This window comes from Osmia lignaria, chromosome 9 (genome assembly GCF_051020975.1).
Source record: "Osmia lignaria lignaria isolate PbOS001 chromosome 9, iyOsmLign1, whole genome shotgun sequence".
Classification (NCBI taxonomy): domain Eukaryota; kingdom Metazoa; phylum Arthropoda; class Insecta; order Hymenoptera; family Megachilidae; genus Osmia; species Osmia lignaria.
Window position 1 is genome coordinate 7,475,766 of NC_135040.1, and position 23,309 is coordinate 7,499,074.

Here is a 23,309-nt window from a genome sequence, read left to right on the forward strand (position 1 = left end):
ATTATTTATATTGTTTTAGGTAAATGATTTTAATCATTTTAAAAAGAAAAGAAGGTTCTTCGCACATGCGCAGTAGTGGATCGTCACGCTTTGCGGCTCATGGATGCGCGCGCACCTCGGCGCGACTCGCGGCTGTAAGGAAAAAATTGAACGTACCGCTCGCCAGTAAACTGTGAGACTTCCAGCGATTCGGCAGGTGAAACTCCGTCTCGTTATTAAATTTCTCTCCACTACATTATCGAGTACCTTTGTCTACAATCATTCTTCTAAACCAGTGATTTTATACAGTACACAACCTCGATGTGCTTCGAAACTGTATCGGTTAGCTGTCAAATTACCAGAGATACTACTCCTAACTTCTCTCGCAACTTACCGTAATAGTAAAAAATCGACGTCATAGCAACTATGGATATCAGTCGGCTACGAGCCGCGAAGTGAGTCAGTTCGTAGTGTATTAATCGATTTGAGAAGCTGTACACTTTGTCTCTGCACTCATGAACATGTTGAAAACGGCAATTCTTCTCAAGATATTGGAAGAATATACGTAGGATCCTTGCATTGTGAGTAAACAGTTCGAGGAACACGAGGCGGTGACATCGAAAAACGGAAATAGAATTCATCGCGTAAAATCACGCGACAGTAAGAAGATTCGTGTGACACCGAGTGTGACAGGCGACAAACAATCAGATCAATGATTAAACGCAGCCTGTTGTGACTCGAAGCAAGACGAAACATCGTAATTTTCCTCCCGGAAACCACGCAGTGAAGTTGGCCCGGTGGATGCCATTGACCGCCATATTCAGGACAATCGAGACAGTTTCGAAAAAAAACTGGAAGGTGGTGGTACAGTACGTCGGTAAAGTGACAGAAGCGTTGAAAGGTTAAGGGCCGGTTGTTGATCGAATTTACGCGTGGAAATCGACGGAACGGTGGTGAAAAATCGTCGACGAAATGGAGTTCAAGTTCAACGTAAATAAACTCTTACCCAGAAAGATCAACAAGGTCACCCATACCCTCATCCCAGAAGACTTCAGAGGTGATCGTCGTGAATTACAGTGAGTTACAAATTTTTATCTCTCATCTCGTTAATATCAATATTTCATTTAGACATTGTTGTATCAAATGTTAATCGAGGCCAGGATTTCCCAAACTTTTTCTGCAATAATTCACAAACCTGAAAATTTTAACGGAATACTTAGCTTATTTTTTAAGTTGGGTAATAACCTACTAGTAAAAATTTTTAAAAAATGTTATTAAAACACATTATTTTTAAATATAAAACTTTCCAAATTGTCGCTGAACGTAGTTTGGGAAACCCTGATCCAGACAAACGTGTCACGTCATGCTTAAAATGTAGAAAAGAAGATGTGCGAAATTGTTTGAAAATTATTTGCGAGAAAGAAGAGCGGATGCTGGAAGAAAAGTAAAAATCGATACACTGTAAGAGGTTATTTATCGCGGTCGTCATCTTCAAGGTTACGTTGTAATATGGAACATGCATAGTACTTTCACTTCGCGTCGATGACACCAGGCCTAGTCAATTTATAGTCATTCTTGCGTCTCGATCACTTCCTGGAACATAATCACCGTTGTTTTAGTTATAATGTAAATACACTGTATTCGAGGACGTTGACGGTGTCACATTGGCCGATATTGCCGGCAAATCGATGGCGAAAGTAAATGTCAATGGAACAGATACACGCGTTGGCGTCGCTTGAATTCTTTCCCGAGATAACCGTGCAAAAATTCTTTTAGAAAATGACCATTCTCTAATTTAAATGTTTACAGGATTATGAACAAACATGCGACAATTGAATAAGGAATGTTTGAGAAAACTTACAGGATAATCATATTAGATGACACGGTCTGATTCTTACACGCTCGAACTACAGTTTTAATGGAATTTAAGAAAGGTTTGAAATTATACCGAGGTTTAATTTGTCGGCCTCGTTGGTAAAAATATTTCTCACGATATAAAACGTGTTAAAACACACAAAGAACACTCTAGTTTCGCATATTTTCTGAGTTCCCTCAGTCCCATTGTTTGCAATGTGGGCGTTCAGAATAGGGTTGCGGGGGCAGCTGAAAATAATGCCTTCGAATACACGTTACACGTGTCCTTTTAGTCTTCGTCCCTTTCGTAAACATCCAGATGAAAATTAATCAGGACACCTTTGGTTACAAGCAGCCCGTAATACGCCGGGGATATATTTGGACTTCACGCTCAAATATTTCCCCTCTTTCGTTTAGTATTCTTCGATTCGTATGTTTACCTACTATTAGAATGTTTGTCGTCGCGTTAGGACTGCTTTTCGCCAGGCAAACAGCTGTTCAAACGTTTGAATTCTTAAACGGTGACTCGCAATCTCGCGGAAGTCTATGATGAAATTCTGCCGGGCCGGTTATTCGCCCTGTTCGCCTGTTATGAAATCGATAATCGCTATCCCTTTCCCCGATTCCGATCTACCTGGAATGAATCGTAAAAAAATCCCCTTAAGGGCGGGTCCCGGATGACCCAGCATTTTCTCTCGGAGGATTAACTAACAATTTCCCTTCAGCCTCCATATGGTAGCGATAGTATGGGTATAGCAATCTCCCTATCATCGTGATTGTGTCTTGATTGTGTCAATTTAAATCTCGTTTTTCTCATCGAAGCAGATTATATTGTGCGAGCAAAGTAATGGATACAATCGCGATCAAATCAAGCTTTCCCAGAAACAAAAAAAAAACGTTTCAATAGAAATAAATTTTCAGAAATTCTTGATCATTTTAGAAAACGAGCGCGATGATTTCACAGTTTTGAAGCGGATCGCATATTCATGAGAATGATTTTCTTTTTCTCGTGAAAGTAGCGTGAAACATTCAGTTTCCTTCCTTTTTCATTTTATTTCTATTCTGCGTCTCATTCGTTTCCGATGATGCTTGTACGAGCGTAGGATTAAAGTTAATTGATACGAACTGTCTCATTCAACACGATGAAATATCGCCAATAGAAGGCGAACGAGAATTTTAATGCCACGCAATTCCGTTCAACATCTCTGATAAGCCGAGCCACGTTATCTGTTCGTGTAACGATCATTATCGTTTAATTTTGTTTGTGTAAAGATATTTTAATAGATTCCTTGGCTTTGCTGCTAGCACTGGTAGATGCTTGGAATGAGAACGCTACGAGTTGGTTTAAAAATAGCTGTGCAACTTCGAGGATGATAATATGAAAATCAAATTTAGATTTAAACGTTTCGATTACATATAATTACAGGTATATTATTTATTCTTGTAAGATAATTCTATTTTGTTAGCTGCATGTTAAATTAAATATTTACATTTTTTTTTTTTATAGGTATATATGGTAAAGGCCTTCATTTCTAACACCTTGGAACATTTCCCATTACAAAGTTAAATTACTTGATGTACTTCATATTTGGATCATGGTTACGAATGGGTTAATTCCTTCAATAATTCACCAATGTTGCCTGATACTTGAAACTTCACGTGACCCTCGATGATCCATCATCGTACCTTTCAATGTCTCCTGAAAACATTACGTTGTTAGGATAATCGATCGTCATTTGCATTGCAAAATAGCTTTACCGGCTGAATTCCAGTCTCAGAAATTAGGTCGGATCTCGTAACACATTAACTTATGGTATGATCGACTTTCTTTCACGAATGCTCCCAAATAGCAGCTACTTACAACAAGTGATAAAAAGAAATGAAGCAGAGAATCTTATGTAGCACCTGGATCTTTTTAATAATTCATTAACAGGTGTCTGTCTTCAAAAGCGACCAGTTATCAACCGGGTGAGGGTTAACACATTTGTCCGAGAACTGTAATTTTACAATTGCAATCCTCTATGTTCTACTATGACAGTCAACGTGTAGTCTACACAGATAATTTATCGTGTTTGATTGTTTTGTAACATCACACGGGTACACGGTATTCAATAATAATATACTTTCACCTTTATTGGTATTTCAAAGTGGTTCGTTCACATCAATCGTCACGTTCGCCATGCGAATCATTCTTCCCGCTGTTTCTTGTTCCTCCAGTTTTTTCTCACTTTCAAACACGCGGAACAAGAAAACAATCAATCGCACGCCGCTGAGTCAGACGCCAATAATTTCGAAGCGTAATCAGATTGTGTAATTGATTTACGAATCGATGTTTCCGGAAAAGTTGTCCCAACGCCTCTATTCCGTCGCGTAATTGCATTGCGACGCAAACATGTCCTTGTGTATTCAAGCAATCATGAATATTATGGAAACATTTTCGATATGATTTGAAAACAGAGAAGCTGTTGACGAAACAATAATTGCGATGAATGAAATGGTGAAAATATTCAGATCTAAAATTAGAGAGATGCAACAATAACGATACTTTCTTGAAATAAAATAAAATAGGATTGCCTTGAGGAAAAGAGAAAAGAGAAGAGAACCGAAAGTGGAGCACCTGTTTCGTGCTATTTCAATTGTAAACCGCAACTTACAACAAAGTTAATGAATATCATTGTAATCGAGGTCGAATTACTTAGTGAACTGGTGTGCTCCTTAAGTTTGCTTATAAAGTTTCCGGGAAAGAATCGATTTCTCTTTTCACTGTAACAACAATTTTAGTAAATAAGACTAATTGAATATAAATACATTATATTGTAAGATTATTTGGAAGTTTTAATTATGTATACAACTGATAAAGCGTTTAAAAATTTCTGTTCCAGCGAATGTCAGAGACAATTGAGCAGAATTTTAGACGACATGGGCGAGGCTTCAGCAAGGGCTCAAGGGTTGAATAAGTCGATAACCAACTCTCTGAAACTTCGAGATACGGACCATATAGTTTATTTATTAGTCGACAATGAGGCTAACAAGTGAGTTTTCTAAGTATTTCACACTTAAAAATTTAATATACAAGGTGGTCCCAGGCAACTTTTAAAGGATTTAAAACCTGAGTAAATGTTGATTCTAAAGAGAACCCTGTTGAAAAATAGTAACTTGAGCCCCAGCCAGTGGGAAGGAAGCTGTATTTCCCAGGATAAAGGGTATCACGATGTGCAAACTGGTTGGTGGATCGATATGTCGTGTCTGGTGTCGCCGTGGCTGCAGAAATCCAGCTTTCCCGTCCAGAATCCTCGTCCAAAGGGTTCTACGCCCAGGGCGTTTCATATTTTCTCTAATCACTTCCTGCTCGCCAGCAGACAGCATCGTTGAGAAAATTCTTATCACCCCTGTACACGCAAATTCTCGGTACCGAAACGATGCATCGTTTGTTCGCAAATGATGTTTTAACTATGGGTCAAAATGACCGCAACTCAGAATGTTCATTTATCGAGAGCTAAAATTTCAGAAAGTAACAGTATTTCAGATAAACCAGTTATCTCGTATCATATTTCTTGTTTTTTGTATTTGAATAAAACGAGTCTGATTCTGGTTCTCGTTAATGCATTGATGCATCAAAACATCAATTACATCCGTTGCATTGATTGCAAAGCTATCTACGACTAGTGATGCAAGCCACGATCGGTGGACCACAACCATGAATCATTGTCGCATGATATTACAATCTTGCTTCGATTCAACAGCGAACTGGGCAGCGTGGTAGGACTGTTAAAGACCGGATCGAAGAATCTCTTCATGTTCGACGAGATCGGTGCTCATTACCAGCTGAAGCCGAGATGCATTCTCGACTTTTACGTTCATGAATCTCGACAACGTATGGGCCTTGGAAATATTCTCTATCAGCACATGCTCTCTGTAAGTACTTCCATAATTATTCAGAACGAAGAGTAAACAAGTAGATTGAAAAATACGAAACTGATTATATTTTTCTTCATTCTTTTTTTGTTCTGAGTAAATTAATAGGTAAAGCTATTTCACACCATTTGCATACAAAGGAACGCACTGGATAGTGCATGGAACGATTAATTTCAAAGTGACGTCCATAAATCTGCGAAAAGAAAAAGAAGAAGAAAAAGGGTTGGCAAAGAATTGCTGTTCGTGCTGGTGGCTCATATCCTACCTCGTTTTTTCTTTACCTCATTCTGTTATGGTTGCTGCACTTCTGTCAGAATCACAGCAAGTGCCTAGCGACACGTGAATTCAGCTCGGTCTCGTGCACGGTGCTTAGCTATTACGATTGCCGGTCTGTACGGTACTTTTCCGTAATTAAAGCTTATTAACTCGGTTTTACGATGCTGTACAGAGTCTACCATTAACTTGCGTTCTCTATTTTGCAAAAAATTTCTTTTTTTTTATATATATATTTAATAGCTTAGTGTTTATAATCAAATTAGCAAAATTATATAATTAAATATTATCTAAGACCGTAGATCTACGCTATTAAAGTCTATGATTTATTTCATGAAAGGTAGATCTACAGTCACAATGCGTTAATGACTTTAGAACCGTTCTAAATTCAATGAACAAGATTGAATAGCATTCATAGTAATCAACATTACATACGGCGAAGATAATCAACAGTCTTTCCATACTTTCACCGAGATTCTGAGAATCTAAAGCGTAACTCGAGTAAAGGACGAATAACGAGCAGGGTAATTAACGCCGGGTATGATTAAGGGTAATTAACAATTTCCCAACGCTTTCGCTGCCATCTAAGAATATTTAAAGCGTAATTGAAGAAGGTCGAATAAGGTTCAAGCATTAAATAAATGTTTTAAAAGGTATTTTTCATCTATACAAATGACTAACAAAAACAGAATTACCAAGAAAAATGTTTGCACGCCTAGAATCTTGATTTCGTGACTGTTTCTCGATAAGAAATTGTTCAGGTTGGGTTAGTAAAGTGGTAGTAGATAATCTTAAAGAGCAGCGTGACAAAAGGTCATTATACATGGGCGTTACGGTCGAAGGTAACTCAGAAGGTGACTGAACTCGTTCAAAGTGTTTCCTACATCACAATTCATTCATCATTTACACTCACGGAAAAAGAAATTAATGTACTAACATTTTGTTTATCTGTTTCAATAATACTGTAATATTATTTTTTAGGAAGAAAACATCAGGCCGGTGAAGCTAGCGATTGATAGACCTTCAGAGAAGTTCTTAGCCTTCTTAGACAAATATTATGGTCTTTCGAAAATAATTCCTCAGAACAACAAATTTGTTGTTTTTCAAGGATTCTTTGATGATGGTACGTTCCTTTTCTCTAGTATTTAATATTATGTTGTAGTTTGAAAGGTGTGATGTAAACAGTTTATCAAAAGAAAATTTTATCTTCAAAGTTGTAACGAAGACTTAGGTATAAAAATAACCATCTAACGATAGGATAAACCATACAACGTCTGGTCTTGAAGGTAATTTCATAAAAAACTCGACCATGAACCCATTGTCGATCTGGTTTCAAGTTAAAGGTACAAGAATGGTGCAACGAAGGTCGGTTCGCATTATAGTCCGTCCTTCGTCGAACGGTGCCCTAAATCGGTAATTCATACCTGGAGAAGTATTAAATCGTGGTCAATGTCATCCTACAACGAGCCTATTATACGATTACCCTGGGTCGATTCGAAGCTGTCCTTAAATGATAAACTCGTCGCGATGTCGATTATGTATGAGCTGATCCAATTCTCGTGACCTGAACTGATACAAGACAGAAAATTGGTCATCTTTATCCGTAGTCCGTAATAAGAAAAGTGATAAGAAATATCGATGTTTAAAATTATTTCAAAGTGGAGGATTTTGTGGTTCTGTCAGAGAGTGATAAATTGTTTATTTCATGTGAAAGTTATTTCTTTCTTTTTCTTTTCTTTTAATGAAATTCCTTGAATAAAAAAGTTGTACCGATTATGTGATTATTTGGTGTTTTTCAGAACGTCAGGATGTAAGGACAAACAGATACAGTTTACCAGCTAATGCGACAATGGATATCGGTGCTTCTAACACTATGCACAATAATTTTGGAAAAAATAATTCTAGGTACAGAATACATTTAATACTATTAAAATTGTTAATGTATAATAAAAGCAAATCTCTCAATGTTATTGTATTTAAAGGAACAATTCTATAATTATATTAGACAGATTTCATGTAAAAATCAGTTAAAAATTTTTAATATTTTCAGTATGAACGGTGTTCCTTATTCGTCGTCAGTTTCGCGCGCTTCATTTGGCAGATACGCCGCAGCACGACCACCTTGTTCCATGGCGAATGTAAGTACAACACCATAGAACATCGACTTCGGGTTGGAACTTGCGACACAAAGTGGTTGAAACAGAGAAAAATATATAATTATAATACACTGAAGCGTATTTTGATATTCTACTTTTAAATTGTATGTATTAGAAGATTTAGACTTCACCTTTGAATTAAAATATTTTTATTTTTATTTTTGTTATAATACAGCTAACGCCTCAGTTATTATCATTAATAACACCATTTGAATTGTTCATTAATGAAATAATACAATTTTTTTATAATCCTTATAATTTATTTTCTAGAACGTTCAGTCAACTAATAGCTGCATTAGAAATGTTTCCCAATGCTTGCAATACCAGAACTAATTGCATTAACGCTTTTTTCTAGATAATTCATAATACCGCTGTGCTTGGTCCATCCGCCGAGCGTACCGGGTGAGTAAAATCGAAAGATAATCAGCCAGATTAATTCAATTCTTGGATGGATCGTAAGGTCATCTAGACAATAAATTGTCTTTCATTATTTATCACTATTCTGTATAGAATGCTTTAAGTGACTGAAATGATATTAATTGAGGTTTTATAACACTGACTGACGGTTGAGAATTGTAATCACAATATGGAAAACCTTTATAACGTTGTTTATAAAAATCTCATAAAAATTTATGAAGATGTTAATAGATACTGAACTGAGTTTAGGGTACTGAAAAAACAAATGGGAGAAAACGTTGTAAAGAGTTTTCTATAATTTGTTAAATGAAAGACGTTGAAATATAAGTGTCATTCGTTGCAACAACACTCTTTCAACGCACACAGACGCTTCATTTCTCGTTAGAACAATTCGCGCATGTATTATGTGTACGTTAGATTAATTTATTGCGATACCTATTATTTTTCAATGGTCACTCGCACCTGTGCATATAATTAAAAGTTATTCACCAAATGCTCGGCATGAATTTTATATTTACTTCCTTTTCGTTGACAGATATTGAGCGATTCCACTCCCATGAAAAAAAAAATACCAGTTCAATATCCCTCAAAATCCTCTGCACACCGGCAACACGATCCTTTTATTCTTATTTGCAGAGTAAGTAATTTTTTTTTTTTTTTTTGCGTCACTTGCAACAATTGAGATTCGTGCATGATGTACTTTCTTTCTTCTACGATAATAATTTTTGTTCAATTACAATGGCGTACAATTGTATTTTATTACAATACTGAAATAAAATGAATTATACTATAAAACAGTTCATGGTAATAAGCAGTTGTGTATTATGATCTTCCAAGGGTAATCAGATGGACATCTTTTGAAGCAGGAATATAATTTAATAATATACAATTGCACGTGACAAGGGATTGTAATCATTGAATGCATGCGGTTGTGATCGTGCATGTTTCCACTACGTCTTCATGGGAAGTTACTTTTTCAGTGAAAAATTGAGTACGCCAGCTGCGACAGAATCGAAACCAGAACGCCCACGTTCGTTGAGCCTTTATTCGGAAGAAGAACAGAAACAACGTACAAGCGAAATGTCGACAGTACCAACACCTGCTTTACCAGAACATCAACCAACACCTTTTGTTACCATTTTACGGGAAACAGAGAAAACTGAGAAAAATATAAAACCTTCGCCATCGTGCAGTCAAGAAGTAGCTGGTACCAATCAGCATGCTCGACTGGATCTTAAATTTTATCATTCCCCTTTGTGGTAAAGAAACTCAGAGTGATAGAAAAATCATGGAAAAATTCATGAAACTTTTACATCTTGAAACGAAATATTTGGAGAAAAGTAATCATTAACAAAGCTTGATGGTAATTGAATGATTAGTAAAATGATATGTTATATAAGAATAATTAGAAAAAGTATATTCTAATGGAATTCACTCTAGTAGACAATGGAAAATGTCCGTATGTCAGTTGGTATACACGATTATTTTTATTTTATTTTATTATGTGGAGCATTCAATAAATTATCATTGAGTGTTAAACAAAAAATATTTGATAATTAAGCCTGTATGAAATAATTAAAATTTGAACAAATGCAGGGTGCATTATAATTATTATAAATGGAATTTTCAAAACTATAGGCGATGTCAGTGATTTTGTTAGAATAATATGCTGGCATAATTTTATTTTGAACTTGAGGATAGAATGATAGAATCATAGAAATCATATTTATAATGACATTAAGTACAATACATTTTCATTGATTGTAATGACTATGATACTAAAGTTATTAGTAAGTTATTCATAAAAGAATGAATTGAAATCGTAGTACACGTCTTGTTCGTGTAGAATGCATATATAAACTGGCTTGTAATTTTATACTCTACTTCCCCAGGGAAGCCGACCATGCTCGGTACTGTACAAGATACTTTTCATATACCATGGATATAGTAATGTGTAAGTTTTTCTTATGACTGAATTCAACATTCCTTTCGTTTAGAATATTAAAGTAAAGGGGGAATTGTTATCATTCCTTTTCGAATTTCAATGTTTTCCGAAGACTATAAAACTATTCGTACAACATATATATTTAATGGTCATACATGGAATATTTTGTATTTTATACTACTAAATTTATGGATATTTAAAATGATGAGACATAACTATAAAGGTGCAATAGTCGTTATTGAAAAAAATTATTTCATGTGATAAGAAAATAAACAGGTAAAGTACAAAATATTATGATTTATTTTTTAACATAATAATTCTTTGATTAAATATAAATTTCCCCCACACATTTATTTAAAATAAAACATAAATTCCTATCATTAAATAACATTCCTTATTTTTCAGGCAGTCTTAGCAATAATAATCTTATAGTTAACTCTTTTCTATTTTGGTAGTTGCCGAATTTCACTTAGCTAATTAAAATCAAGGTATATTAAAATATCACTTCTTTGCATGCGTTAGTTTGTTAAAAATAATCATTAAAATTGACTGTGTAAAATAGTGAATTAAGGAATAATATCTTTTTTAAAGTCAACAGACAAACATTATAGTCAAACAATAATCAATTCCTAGGCATCATCTTCTGCACCATCTACTTTTGCATCATTCAGCCAAGATACCAAATATGCACAAGTTTTAGCATCTAAATACAAAAAACTTAAGAGCATTCCTTCAGCATAACCTAATATAAGTCCAGCACAGATATCAAGAATATGATGCCTTCTCATTAAAAGTCTTGACATAGCTAAAGAGAAAATCCATGCTGCTATTGGTAGCAGACAAATAACAGATACTGGCCACAAATATTTAAAAACATAAAAGATAAGCACTGAACGAGAAACATGACCTGAAGGAAATGAGTATTTGTCAGGACCCACTGAAAAAGGATCATTAGTAGGTACTGGTCTTCTTCGTCTAAAAAATGCTTTTAAAATGGCAATAACAATAATATCCAGTAGTAAACCTAAAAATATAATAATATAAACATAAACATTTGTACAAGGTATTGCATTGTTATTCCTATTAAATGTTATGCTTACCAAACAATAAATTCACTTGCATTTGGTACAAATTTTTATTATCAAGAATCCAAATAAATGCAAGGATTGATGCGATCCAAGGTATACCATGACATGATATCTACATAGATAAAAAATAATTTATAATATTTATCAATCATTATTATAGATATACTATTGGACATACCTCTAATGCAGTGTTATGTATTTTTAGTTGTCTCAGAGGCATCAATTTTTCTATGCATTTTACTAGTTTCTCTGTTAATTGAACATCAATGGCTAATATATTTTTTAACATTGGTGGAATTTCTCTTTTGTGATGCTGTAACAGAAATATATATGAATACTTAACAAACAATTTATTTGATTAAGATAAACTCATTTTATAAATTCCATAACTTTGAGTCATTGATATACAATTTTTTTCTATTATAAAATAGTTGTGAATAATATATTAAATTATTTAAATAAAGTTCATGATTAATATTCGCTAGCTCTGTAAATATACATAGATAAAAATAATAAGCCACTCATCAGATATAATTTTTACATATAAATGGAACTAAGCAGCATAATAAAAAACATACCTTCCCCATCTTATTTCATAAATCGAGACTAGTAGAATGTTGAATAATTGTTAAATGATTACTCTTGTAATTAAAATATACTACGATACTACGCACTTAATCATCTACTGTTATGAACATCAGCAAAAATTTTTGTACTACTATACGCCTTATCAACTGAGTATACTTACATATATACTCATATATTATACTTGTGATCTTAAGAGTATAAGATGATTATCTAGTTGATAAATTTATCTACATATACAAATTTTCGTTCTTCTCATTGAACAAATAATAAATTATTATATATTGTATATATATTAAAGAAATTGAAATATAGTTTTAAAAACAATTAGAATATAAAAATAACGATAAATACAGAAAGTATTTCAACATTTACTGCGCCACCTGTATCAAGTTGAGGAATTATATAAGGAAGTCTGAATATTTATTGACGTTTCCTATCTAGTGGACATACATAGCGTTTAGCTCTTCTACTAGCAACTTGGTCTTTCTTTTCCGGTCTTAATCGCGGTCAGGCAGGTTCAGGCAGGTTCTCTTCTCCTTTGCTAGCCGCGATCCATTCAGTGCAGAAATGACGTGAGTATTTAATCTTTTCATATTTTAGTAATCCAAAGTTTTATTCCTTCATTGTTATTAGAATAATTTATTTCATTATATTGTTTTGTCGGAATCGTTAATATTTTCTGTAACAAATAATAATTTCAAACATTATGTTCCATTAATTTCTGTACTTGATAATCCAGTTATTCACAAAAGCATTCGTTCTCCCCACGTGTGTAACACTTTTTATATATTTAATTAATGTTGTAAATCAGAATTTCCAATTATAATCGATAATATTAACGTTAGTAATGTTAAACGTTGGTTAACGTTAAATTACAACACATTCGCCACGTGGGTGGATTACAACCAAATATCTTGTATATGGTGTTTTTATATAAATATAGTAATTTCAAAGTTCATTAATATATGTTTTCTAGTATTAAATATTTTCTAATATAAAAATTTTATTAACAGGTCCAAAGTATCGCGTGATACTCTGTACGAGTGTGTGAACTCGGTTATTCAAAACTCACAGGATAAAAAAAGAAAATTTTTAGAAACAGTGGAACTACAAATTGGTTTGAAGAATTATGATCCGCAAAAGGACAAACGTTTCTCAGGCACCGTCAAGTATGTTTCTACCTGACATTGAGGATTCTTTTCAGTTTTTCATGACTGTTAAAAAATATTTGATAACTATCATCTGAAAAGTTTGCCTCATATGTAGTCAGGAAGCTGGGTTTTACCTGGCGGACCTTTACCCAGGGTCTTAAATAAATTGGGGAGGTATTGTACCGTTATTTTTATAGCAGGATCATACTTTATGATCCTGTCGGTAAGTTAACATTCAGTCGACTATTTAATAAATTCAAAGCTTATCAAAAACACTGTTCGATGATGGTATATTGCATGTATTATCTGAACAGTTTGTGTGGATACTTTATACACTACTGAGAACATTAACTTTTATACATAATTAAAATTTTCAAAGAATATCATTTTATAAACACAATATATTAATATTAAATTACAGAAAAATATAATATTGTAAATTAATTTGTGTTAAAGGTTAAAAAATATTCCAAGACCAAAGATGCAAGTTTGTGTTCTGGGTGACCAACAACATTGTGATGAAGCTAAAGCCAATAATATTCCATATATGGATGCTGAAGCATTGAAAAAATTGAATAAAAATAAGAAACTTGTAAAGAAGTTAGGTAAGTTTTAATGTATATTCTGGTAAATTTAATATTGTTTATCTTCCAAAAAGCACCATTGTTAATGGATAAGAATGTAACAATGGCCGTCGAACGGAAGAAGATTAAATTCTTCGCTTGGTGTGGAGCGTTGTATCATTACATCGAGCCTCAATCCGCGTTGAGACAAATTTAAAAATTATTTTTAATTTTATATTAGATTTTAATCTGATATTAAATTAAATGTGTATTTTCAGCTAAAAAATATGATGCATTCTTGGCTAGCGAATCTTTAATTAAGCAAATTCCACGTATTGTTGGTCCTGGACTTAACAAAGCTGGTAAATTTCCTGGTCTTCTTTCTCATCAAGAATCAATGGTGGGAAAGATTGATGAGGTGAAGGCTACAATTAAATTCCAAATGAAAAAGGTACAGGAATTTGTGATCAACAAATTTATTGATTCTTTGTCGACTTTGATTATAAAAATTAATTATATGGTATGTAATTTGAAAAATGTATTATTTCTAGGTATTGTGTCTATCAGTAGCGGTAGGACATGTGGAAATGACTCCAGATGAACTGGTCCAAAACGTACATCTTTCAATCAATTTTTTGGTTTCGTTGTTGAAAAAACATTGGCAGAATGTGCGTTCCCTTCATATCAAATCTTCTATGGGACCTCCTCAACGGCTGTACTAATTCAGTTAGTACAATTGTTTTTGATGTGCATCAAATAAAAATATAATTTCAATACTTGTATTTAAAACACTATAGTACAAAGTCAATTTTTCACCTTGTTGTACAGGGTAAGATTTTCTCGCTAATTAAGCCAAAGGCAATGCTGTTAATTACCGTGACACGTATGATCTCTGTTGACTGTCTTTCAACAGGACATTCCCAGTCAATTATCGTCTCTTTTGTAACTTATATGTACTTAGGTATAGAATGAAAATGAGCATAATATAATCGGCGGCAGTGCCTCTGGCTTAATATGTTCCTTAATGCGTGCGGTTGTGAGGTAATAATTGCAGCTCGGCCACGATAAGGCAACGTTGTAAATTAAGTCATTGAATTTTTAATTGCAGCACGCTTTAAAAAGAAACCATCAGTATTTTGCGGTGCGATATTAATAAAATTAGGATTTTGCATTGTTGAAAATAAAAGAAGAAAACATTCAAAAATATATTTTGATATTCAGTTATTTAACTAGTGGTTAGTAGTTATATTCAGTTATTCAACCATGGACCTTCTAACCTTTTGAAACTCTTAATTTGTTATAATCTTCTGCTCAGATCACATTTAATTATTTATTAAATACCTAATTTATAGCAGTCTTTTTAAAATACAAGTTTGTCAAACGTTTATTTTGCTTCGGTCTCGTTTAATAATAAAATACTTGATATTCATTAGGCACTATTTACATTTAATGTAGTTTTAATAATCTCACATTTAGATTTTATCGTTCTTTTATTAAATCTTGGTAATTTGAAGTTATTATTGCATATCTCTTAAATGTGCAACTTGAACTTCAAATGCAGCGATATGTTGTTTTTTTAAAAAATGTTTAAATCCTGGAAATGATACATCATTAAAATCATTAAAAGTGAACAGTTTATAGGAATTTTTATAATAATATTTAACAAAATATACCTATAAATAAATGATCTAGTCCTTTGTTTGGTGGAAATAGATTTTGAAGTACTTTTAGTAATTCTTCAAAATTATTTGTACTGTTATAATCTTGTATTATTTTTGAGAATATTTTATAATTGGATTGCGACAAAGATTGCTTTACCTAAAAATGCAATGCATACATGAATTAATTATACAAAATTATTTAATGAAGAGTTCTCTCACAAATATCTGCTGCCAACAGTTACAAATTTGCAATTATATTTTATAAATTACTTACCTCTTTTATATACATTTTGCCCAAAACCTTTTTATCGGTGCTATTAATATCAGTTTCTGCATTGCTCTGTTGAGAATTTGTCGGAGCATTTACATTTTCTATATTTGCATCCGAAAGAGTTGAAGGACCAGATAAGTATTCGTTGCATTCCACGGGTAACATTATTATTTTTCGTTTTTTTCTGACTGATTCAGTAATACTTTTTGTTAATTCACACGAAGTTTGATTTTCTTCTAATTTGCAGGTGTTAAAATTAATCATAGGTTTTGAATCAGTTGCTAAAATCTCAAAAAAACTTTTTTTCTTCGCTTCAGCTGGTTTTTTATCTTTTTCATTTTTATCAATATATAAATCAATGTTAAAATTATCTTCTACCGAGGATTTTGTATCAGTTTTCGGTTTCGAAGTATTTTTTGACATTTGAGAGACAGTCGTATTAAATGATGCAGATGTTGCCGGTAATGAAACATTTCTTGGTTGTGGTAACTAAACAAAAAGTTTATAGTAAATTAATAGTCCTAGTCATCAATAACACTTGAAAAAGAATATCGAAATTAAACTTACAGTACAATTTGCGTATCTGAAAAAATCTCTCAGTTCTTTTGTAATAGATCCGAAGTGATTAAAATTTTTAACATAAGGCCTCAGCCAAGCAGACAGCTGCTTTTTAAAACTAGGATTCTCAAATCTACAGTCACAAAGAATTATAGCTCCGTAATCATTTTTGTGACGAATTATACGACCAATAGCCTGATTAACAGCTCGTGATGCTTCAAGTTGATACCATTGCTGACCAGACAAAACCTAAAGAGAGAAAGAAAAAAACATAAAATTTAAACATTTGATGTATGTTTAATATATTATAAATTTCAATTTTAATTACATCGTTATCTTGACGTTTTATTTCTTCTAAATATCGTTGTTTTAATATAACTCTAGGATCTTTTAAAGGTGGAAATGGAAGGCCAGTTATCATTACAGCTCTTCCGTTTGCATTGGCAAAATCGAGTCCTTCGCTCACTTTACCTCTACAAACTGCCATAAAAATAGCTCCTTTGTGGGAGGGATCTTTAATTCTCTCGTAATATTCATTTATAATTTTCAAAAAGTCATCTTTATATTGTGGCTCCACGTATATAGGCTAAATTATGTAAATAAATGTTTGATTACATTTACTATTTCTACATAAAATCATTTTTTTCTTTTGTATATAATAATTACCTTACGCTCTGCTATTTTAGTCCACAAACCTACGTTTTGCCATTCTTCTCGACATTTTTTCATTACTGGATATGAAGGAAAAAAAATTAGTAAACCATGAGGAATGAGGCAGCTGAAATTAAATATTGTTCGTCCAAGAGACATTATGTATTTTGGATCGTTCCTAAAAAGAAATTACGCAGTCCATGTAGTACATTATAAGAGTTCATGTACAAAGTGTAACATAACATTCATGCAACACGTTGTATAGGGTATATATTACCTTGTATTAAAAGAAGAATTTAAAGAATAGCCATCGGGACCTTGACTAAGAACACCCACGCATATTTGCTCCCCTTTTACAATATGTGGATTTTCTAACTGAACTTCAATTGGTATTCCAAGTTCAGATATAAAAGGTTTTAACGGAGATAATGTTCCACTTGTTAATACCACCGACTGCACACCTTGTTCCATCAGTTGTTGCATACTTTCCAAAATATTATATTATTACAATTAACGTAGAAATATATAAATTCAATTAATTATTTAAATTACCTATATCCAGGACTGAAGCACCAATAGCTAATAACTTTCCCTTCGTTTTTCGAGACCTTCTTCTTTGTTCCCCAAACATCCTTTTTACTTTTTTTTTGTTCTTCTACCTGAATATGTACTTTATAGCACTGTTTAATTTTTTCTTTATAGCGAAGGCTATTGCCATGACTAAACACGGTTCTTAGTACATCACTGAATTTTTGAAGAGCATTACCCTTTCTTGTAAATGGAGAAGTACTTGTAGTTGTTAAATAAAGTACAATTTTTTCTAAGTTTTCTATTACAACTTGCTCTTTGCCATGGGTTAACTGTTGAATATATTAATTTCTTTTTATTTGACTTCCATAAATAGCCAATCACTATTTATCGACTATTTACCTGTGCCTTTTCTAATAATTCAAAAATGTATCCACCGGGGTGTGTATCTCCTTCCTCACGTTTTACGATCTGTATCGAGTCAATGGCCTTTTCTAAATCTAAAAACATGGTTTTTAAAATATATAAATCCTCGGCAGTAAAATCTATTTGAACATTTCCTGAGGTTTCCATTGAAAATTCATTCTGTTCAATATCCTTAGCTATATATTCCATTACTACAGTTAGTTCATCTATGCACATGGCAATATCGGTACTGCATATCTATAACACAATGAATAATTACATCAAAAGTTCACATTATTTATTCAATCTTATTTAGTAACATTATTTAAATACCTGTAATGATGCTGCTTCCTCACATATTTTTTCAATATTGTGTGCTTCATCCAGAAGAACAACACTGTTTTGTAAATCTATACCTTGTGATCTCCGTGATTTTGGATCTAACAAGTAATTATATGGCATGAAAATAATATCTGCATTTTGTTTAAGTTCTTTAGACAAGAAATATGGGCAACATTTGTTTTTATGACCAGCTTTAACTAAATCCTCTATATCTAGCACTTCCTGCTTGAAGGAAGGATCATCTTTTCTAAAAAATTTACCTTTTATTTATTTTACTTATCAATGTTAAAAGAAAATTAATAACAATAGTTTACCTAGTTTCAACGTTATTATAATAAAAGCATGTCCTAGATTTCACTTTAGACTGACACATATATATCTTGTTTAAAGCATTGATTTCTTTGGAGACTTCTGGATGAATACAAAGTTGATCTCGAGATCCCAACACAGCCACAGTTACATGTTTGTAAGAAGTTCTTTTCAATTCTTGCATCGCTTGTGAAAGTTGAGAATGTGTTCTTGATGCATAAATAATTTTCGGTGCTGTCCAACTGAAACTAGTAGCAGGATTTGAATTGCCTGTAGCTTCGTTAAGTTCATTTTTTAATTTTTTAAAGAAGTGTCCTCCAAAGGTAGGATTTTCTACTCCAGCAACTAAAGATTGTGCTTGTAACTGAGCTTTCTTCGTTAGCAACCAACTTAAAGAGGAACATAGAAGGCAGAGAGTTTTTCCTGTACCTAGGGTATATTTTATTAATTAATTTTAATATTTTGGTCATTGATAAGATATATACGAATAAAAAAATTTCACTGTACCAGTTGGCGATTCTAAAACGCCGTTTTTATTATTCTGAAGACATTCTATCACCTTTGTCATATATTCTTCTTGTACAGAATACGGTTTGAAAGGAAAATTTACAATAACATTATTAATTGTTACTTCGGGCATCTTTTATTATAAAATGTACAAAATGTCTACGTGAAATTTTTTACAATGTTCAAAATACTGATTGATAAATTAAATTTGAGAAGTGTTGACTAGTTAAAACGAACAAAAACGTTAAGCACATATTCCCGCCAAATTCTAAAGACTTTCTAACCATTAAATAACGGCCAGGTGTATGTAATATTTGTATTTACAATAAATTGATATATGTATTTCAAACATAATCAATTTTGCTTTAGCGATAAAGTAATAATAGAAATTGGCATTTCGACTAAAATTAAAAGTCGCCCTATTTCTTATCTTAAATTAAATTTCTACCGTGTAATTAAATGTTAAGATTGCGTATTATCAAATCATCAATCAACTGGTCTTAACAATCTACATACATTAAAACATCATTTTATCTTTGAGCAGAATATTAATTGTTTTTCGAAATAACCGAAAGAAAGAGATTAGGTTAGTCTTGTATCAGCTGATATAGTGATTTGCTGAATACACTGTAAAAAACTGCTCTTAATTTTTTTTCAGGTTCGTATTCATTTTATTAGTTGCATTCTTTTTGTTCCACCTTTTTCATAGATTTATAATTGACAAAGCTCAAAATGTTAAAATATGTTAAAGAAAATTAGAATGATGTCTTTGTTAGGTCAACAACCATTGGTTATTGACCTCTAATCGAGGCACAAAAGTCCATTCATTATATGTAATATAAGTTTAATATACAGGCATCTTGTATACGTATGACATACACAAATATGGATTCCAATAAATTTCGAATAAAGAAACATATATACTATATTCAATCATTTTTCTGCTTTTTATAAATGTCGAACATAAAAGACCATAAAAAGGAAATAATGAACAATAATAGCATTCATATATAATTTATTTTAATAAAGTACAATAATTTTAAATGTAATGCAAAGTTTAAATTAAAAGTATTGTTCTCTGTTTATACATTGAGATAAAGGGTGTTTGGCATAGCGATATCTCTGCATATATACCTATAAATTTAATCAGGAATTGGTAAAACAGCATTATATATTATTTCTATACAGTTTATTGTAATAATTATAACATTAAAATTGTTTGTTATATTTTTATAAATCATTTAAATTTTTCAATATATTTTATGAATTATGTTTTATAATTTTATATTTTCTTTCAGTATTAGGTGGAAGTTTATGTTATACATAACACAAATTTAAAATGCGTTTAGTGATTTGTGACACAGTGGATCATGTAGCTGAATGGTCTGCAAAATATGTTTTAAAAAGAATCAATGATTTTCAGCCGAATAAGGATAAATATTTTGTTCTTGGTCTTCCAACAGGTATATGTTACTTTCAATATTATAACATGTCATTAAAAATGAGTAGGTGTGATAATTTCTTATTATTATTTAGGTGGCACACCTTTGGGAATGTACAAAAAACTTATAGAATATCACAAAGAAGGCAAACTTTCCTTTCAATATGTAAAGACATTCAATATGGATGAATACGTCGATTTACCTAGAGATCATCCAGAGTCTTATCATTATTATATGTATAATAATTTTTTCAAACATATAGATATCAATCCGGATAATGTACATATTCTTGATGGTAATGCATTGAATCTTGTACAAGAATGCGACGATTTTGAGAAGAAAATCAAAGATGCTGGTGGAATTGAATTGTTTATTGGTGGTACATACATGACACTTAATATATACATATAATAAATCAATTTTCATACGACATAGCATTATTTTTTAGGTATTGGTCCAGATGGACACATAGCTTTCAACGAACCAGGTTCCTCTTTGGTATCGCGTACAAGAGTAAAAACATTGGCACAAGATACCTTACAAGCCAATGCAAGATTCTTTGGAAACGATATTTCAAAAGTTCCAAAACAAGCATTGACCGTTGGTGTTGGTACTGTAATGGACGCTAAAGAAGTAATGATTCTCATTACAGGATCTCATAAAGCGTTTGCCCTTTATAAAGCGATAGAAGAAGGTATCAATCATATGTGGACTGTGTCAGCCTTTCAGCAGCATCCTCGTACAATTATTGTTTGCGACGAAGATGCGACTCTAGAATTACGTGTGAAAACTGTGAAATATTTTAAGGTACGTGCGTTTAAATGTTTGCGTTACGAGAATCATTTCAAAACACATGGACATTTATGTTCAAAGATATTTATATTTCAGTCGAAACATTTTTCTATCATATTCGTTTTATAATGAATTTATATGATATATAGGCTCTCAGTGCTGTACATCACAAATTGATCGAAGAAGATGGAGACGCAATTCCCCGTTGTTCAATACAAAATTATTTGTCAAAATGGTAGTTACTTATTCATTGTTATCTGAATATAATTTTTAGGTATGTTTTACATTTGAAAGCTGTATTTGATAGAACGAAAATTCTGTCAAATTTATTTGTTATCAGTATTCAATGAGTTTAAGAAAAAGAAAGATAATATGATAAGTGAGATTATGAGATACGGTCGAAATGGTAGTGCAAACAGGTATTATATATAATTTTGTTTTTGGAAAATTAAATTTGAAAATTTTTTAAAATATTTCTAAAAAAATTTGTATACGCCACGTAAGCCATTTCATCAATTCTTTCGTTAATTCAACAATTAGTGTTGTAACAAAGACATTGTTACCTATCATGTTTCCATTTAAATCCATGACGCTATACATTAGTGATTAAATAGATATACTGACGATGAGACTACACATACCGAATGTATAGCGTTTAGTATTATCTGCGGTGTCACGAAACAACATTTTTTCACAGATAATCAATTCTTTTTTTATTTCACTGTCATTTCGACCGCAAATTGCATCAATTATATACAACTTTTGTATACAGTACAGTCTGTAATGTTTTGTTTTTCACAGAATTTATGGAACATTTATAGACTCCGTGTTACTGTTAAACATAAAAAGATTTGAAGTCTCGAATAAAAAAAAAAAAAAAAAAAATTAAAAAGATGGGTCTGAGAAAGGTGACACGAGTTTCGTGTATGTTACGTATTGAATAATCTTTTAACCGGAAACACTATATGATGTATGTATTATATACGTGTTTGTTTTATTAAAACACCAATTATTATATTCTTACAATTTTTGTTTTCAAAAAACAAAAATATTATATTTTTGTATTATTATACTTTTTCATGAATAAACTTACCCTTTTTATCACGTAAGTTTTCTTCAATAATCTTCTTGTGTCTCGTTTATTTATGAAATAAACTAAACTCGTGATTATATTTTATCGTATTTTAATTGGATTTTTTCATTGGATCTATCAGCTCATTGGATGAGCAAGGTTCGATGATTTTCGGTTTAGTTGGAGGGTCCGATAGCGTCGAAGTAAAATCAGCGAAACTCGAATTTTGATAGGAGTTTATCATCCATATTACAAGAAATCACTTACATATCTTGCTTATCTAATTTCAAATGCTCGTATCACTTACCTAGTATTATGGGTATTATAAATTATATCGTTTTTTTCCAACCATACCAAAAAATATTCAAAAGAAAATGAAAAATTGTTATTCCTGTCTGCTCGAGGATCAGAATACGGCCACTGTCTGTCGTAAAAAGCGACTAAAAGGGGGATGTAACGTAAGAGGACATTACTGATGTAAAAGTACTAGTATCAGAGAGTAAGAAACGGAGTTAAAAGTAAGCGAATGAAATGATCTTAAAATCGAGAAAAATGTGTACCGACTGTAACGTCGTATAGGGGCATATAGACGTGATATCTTTTACAAACACCGTCTCTCGGGTGATTGTTGGGAAATTCCTTGAAAAAAGGTAGACAGCACCCGAAGGGAAACTTTTAATTAACAAATAAACATGAAGAATTGTTTGCAAACGTAATTTGCATCCTCGCTACAAAAAACGTTTCGAAAGTGGCACTAGTTACCAAAGGGTACCTACTTACCTGTTTAAGCGTGATATAGCGTGAACGTTTTATAGATGCAGATACGCGCGGAGATGAAAGAA

General features: G+C 32.3%; 5 protein-coding genes across 10 annotated transcripts; 3 read left to right on the forward strand and 2 right to left on the reverse strand.

Moving 5' to 3' along the window:
* Positions 1-141: 141 nt before the first annotated feature.
* Positions 142-10,682, forward strand: LOC117605786 (alpha-tubulin N-acetyltransferase). Its single transcript, XM_034327503.2, has 8 exons — positions 142-1,055; positions 4,716-4,865; positions 5,577-5,748; positions 7,003-7,144; positions 7,821-7,926; positions 8,072-8,159; positions 8,533-8,579; positions 9,575-10,682. Exons 1-8 carry the CDS (start codon positions 952-954, stop codon positions 9,855-9,857), a joined length of 1,092 nt encoding a protein of 363 aa, XP_034183394.1. The 5' UTR covers positions 142-951; the 3' UTR covers positions 9,858-10,682.
* Positions 10,683-10,816: 134 nt separating this feature from the next.
* LOC117605868 (polyisoprenoid diphosphate/phosphate phosphohydrolase PLPP6) lies at positions 10,817-12,382 on the reverse strand. Its single transcript, XM_034327659.2, has 4 exons — positions 12,206-12,382; positions 11,806-11,940; positions 11,640-11,739; positions 10,817-11,563 (listed from the first exon to the last, which is right to left on the reverse strand). The coding sequence occupies exons 1-4, from the start codon at positions 12,212-12,214 to the stop codon at positions 11,169-11,171; spliced, it is 639 nt and encodes a 212-aa protein (XP_034183550.1). The 5' UTR covers positions 12,215-12,382; the 3' UTR covers positions 10,817-11,168.
* A 255-nt stretch (positions 12,383-12,637) lies between these two features.
* On the forward strand, positions 12,638-14,705 carry RpL10Ab (ribosomal protein L10Ab). The gene is made up of 5 exons (XM_034327647.2): positions 12,638-12,787; positions 13,229-13,384; positions 13,823-13,971; positions 14,208-14,380; positions 14,481-14,705. Exons 1-5 carry the CDS (start codon positions 12,783-12,785, stop codon positions 14,649-14,651), a joined length of 654 nt encoding a protein of 217 aa, XP_034183538.1. The 5' UTR covers positions 12,638-12,782; the 3' UTR covers positions 14,652-14,705.
* Positions 14,706-14,918: 213 nt separating this feature from the next.
* Positions 14,919-19,789, reverse strand: Rtel1 (Regulator of telomere elongation helicase 1). 2 transcript variants are annotated; one of them, XM_034327326.2, is made up of 13 exons: positions 19,678-19,789; positions 19,162-19,227; positions 18,660-19,083; positions 18,337-18,592; positions 18,001-18,261; positions 17,623-17,930; positions 17,348-17,554; positions 17,086-17,248; positions 16,748-17,005; positions 16,429-16,668; positions 15,865-16,350; positions 15,603-15,747; positions 14,919-15,523 (listed from the first exon to the last, which is right to left on the reverse strand). In XM_034327326.2, the coding sequence occupies exons 2-13, from the start codon at positions 19,220-19,222 to the stop codon at positions 15,447-15,449; spliced, it is 2,886 nt and encodes a 961-aa protein (XP_034183217.1). In that variant the 5' UTR covers positions 19,223-19,227; positions 19,678-19,789; the 3' UTR covers positions 14,919-15,446. The 2 variants fall into 2 exon arrangements, with proteins under 2 accessions (XP_034183217.1, XP_034183207.1); XM_034327316.2 differs by lacking the exon at positions 19,678-19,789 and having other exon boundaries at positions 19,162-19,294.
* Positions 19,678-22,287, forward strand: Oscillin (glucosamine-6-phosphate isomerase Oscillin). Of its 5 annotated transcripts, none has more exons than XM_034327561.2 (6): positions 20,021-20,317; positions 20,460-20,624; positions 20,698-20,982; positions 21,052-21,410; positions 21,545-21,669; positions 22,197-22,287. In XM_034327561.2, the coding sequence occupies exons 2-5, from the start codon at positions 20,501-20,503 to the stop codon at positions 21,632-21,634; spliced, it is 858 nt and encodes a 285-aa protein (XP_034183452.1). In that variant the 5' UTR covers positions 20,021-20,317; positions 20,460-20,500; the 3' UTR covers positions 21,635-21,669; positions 22,197-22,287. The 5 variants fall into 5 exon arrangements, with proteins under 5 accessions (XP_034183434.1, XP_034183452.1, XP_034183462.1 ...); XM_034327571.2 differs by having other exon boundaries at positions 21,545-21,630; XM_034327543.2 differs by lacking the exon at positions 20,021-20,317 and adding an exon at positions 19,678-19,819 and having other exon boundaries at positions 21,545-22,287.
* Positions 22,288-23,309: the final 1,022 nt, after the last annotated feature.

What these genes read in the sequence shown, in the direction of transcription:
- Oscillin (XM_034327543.2), top strand. Translation starts at nt 20,501, where the DNA reads ATGCGTTTAGTGATTTGTGACACAGTGGATCATGTAGCTGAATGGTCT. An exon ending in TGTTCTTGGTCTTCCAACAG is followed by an intron (nt 20,625 to 20,697) that starts GTATATGTTACT and finishes ATTATTATTTAG; the next exon opens with GTGGCACACCTTTGGGAATG. An exon ending in AAACTGTGAAATATTTTAAG is followed by an intron (nt 21,411 to 21,544) that starts GTACGTGCGTTT and finishes TATGATATATAG; the next exon opens with GCTCTCAGTGCTGTACATCA.
- Rtel1 (XM_034327316.2), bottom strand. Translation starts at nt 19,294, where the DNA reads ATGCCCGAAGTAACAATTAATAATGTTATTGTAAATTTTCCTTTCAAA. An exon ending in CTAAAATAGCAGAGCGTAAG is followed by an intron (nt 17,006 to 17,085) that starts GTAATTATTATA and finishes TACATAATTTAG; the next exon opens with CCTATATACGTGGAGCCACA. An exon ending in TCAGATACGCAAATTGTACT is followed by an intron (nt 16,351 to 16,428) that starts GTAAGTTTAATT and finishes CTTTTTGTTTAG; the next exon opens with TTACCACAACCAAGAAATGT.
- LOC117605868 (XM_034327659.2), bottom strand. An exon ending in TACATAACACTGCATTAGAG is followed by an intron (nt 11,740 to 11,805) that starts GTATGTCCAATA and finishes TTATCTATGTAG; the next exon opens with ATATCATGTCATGGTATACC. An exon ending in GCAAGTGAATTTATTGTTTG is followed by an intron (nt 11,564 to 11,639) that starts GTAAGCATAACA and finishes TTATATTTTTAG; the next exon opens with GTTTACTACTGGATATTATT.
- LOC117605786 (XM_034327503.2), top strand. Translation starts at nt 952, where the DNA reads ATGGAGTTCAAGTTCAACGTAAATAAACTCTTACCCAGAAAGATCAAC. An exon ending in TCTATCAGCACATGCTCTCT is followed by an intron (nt 5,749 to 7,002) that starts GTAAGTACTTCC and finishes ATTATTTTTTAG; the next exon opens with GAAGAAAACATCAGGCCGGT. An exon ending in CACCTTGTTCCATGGCGAAT is followed by an intron (nt 8,160 to 8,532) that starts GTAAGTACAACA and finishes GCTTTTTTCTAG; the next exon opens with ATAATTCATAATACCGCTGT.
- RpL10Ab (XM_034327647.2), top strand. An exon ending in CGTTTCTCAGGCACCGTCAA is followed by an intron (nt 13,385 to 13,822) that starts GTATGTTTCTAC and finishes TTTGTGTTAAAG; the next exon opens with GTTAAAAAATATTCCAAGAC. An exon ending in GAAACTTGTAAAGAAGTTAG is followed by an intron (nt 13,972 to 14,207) that starts GTAAGTTTTAAT and finishes GTGTATTTTCAG; the next exon opens with CTAAAAAATATGATGCATTC.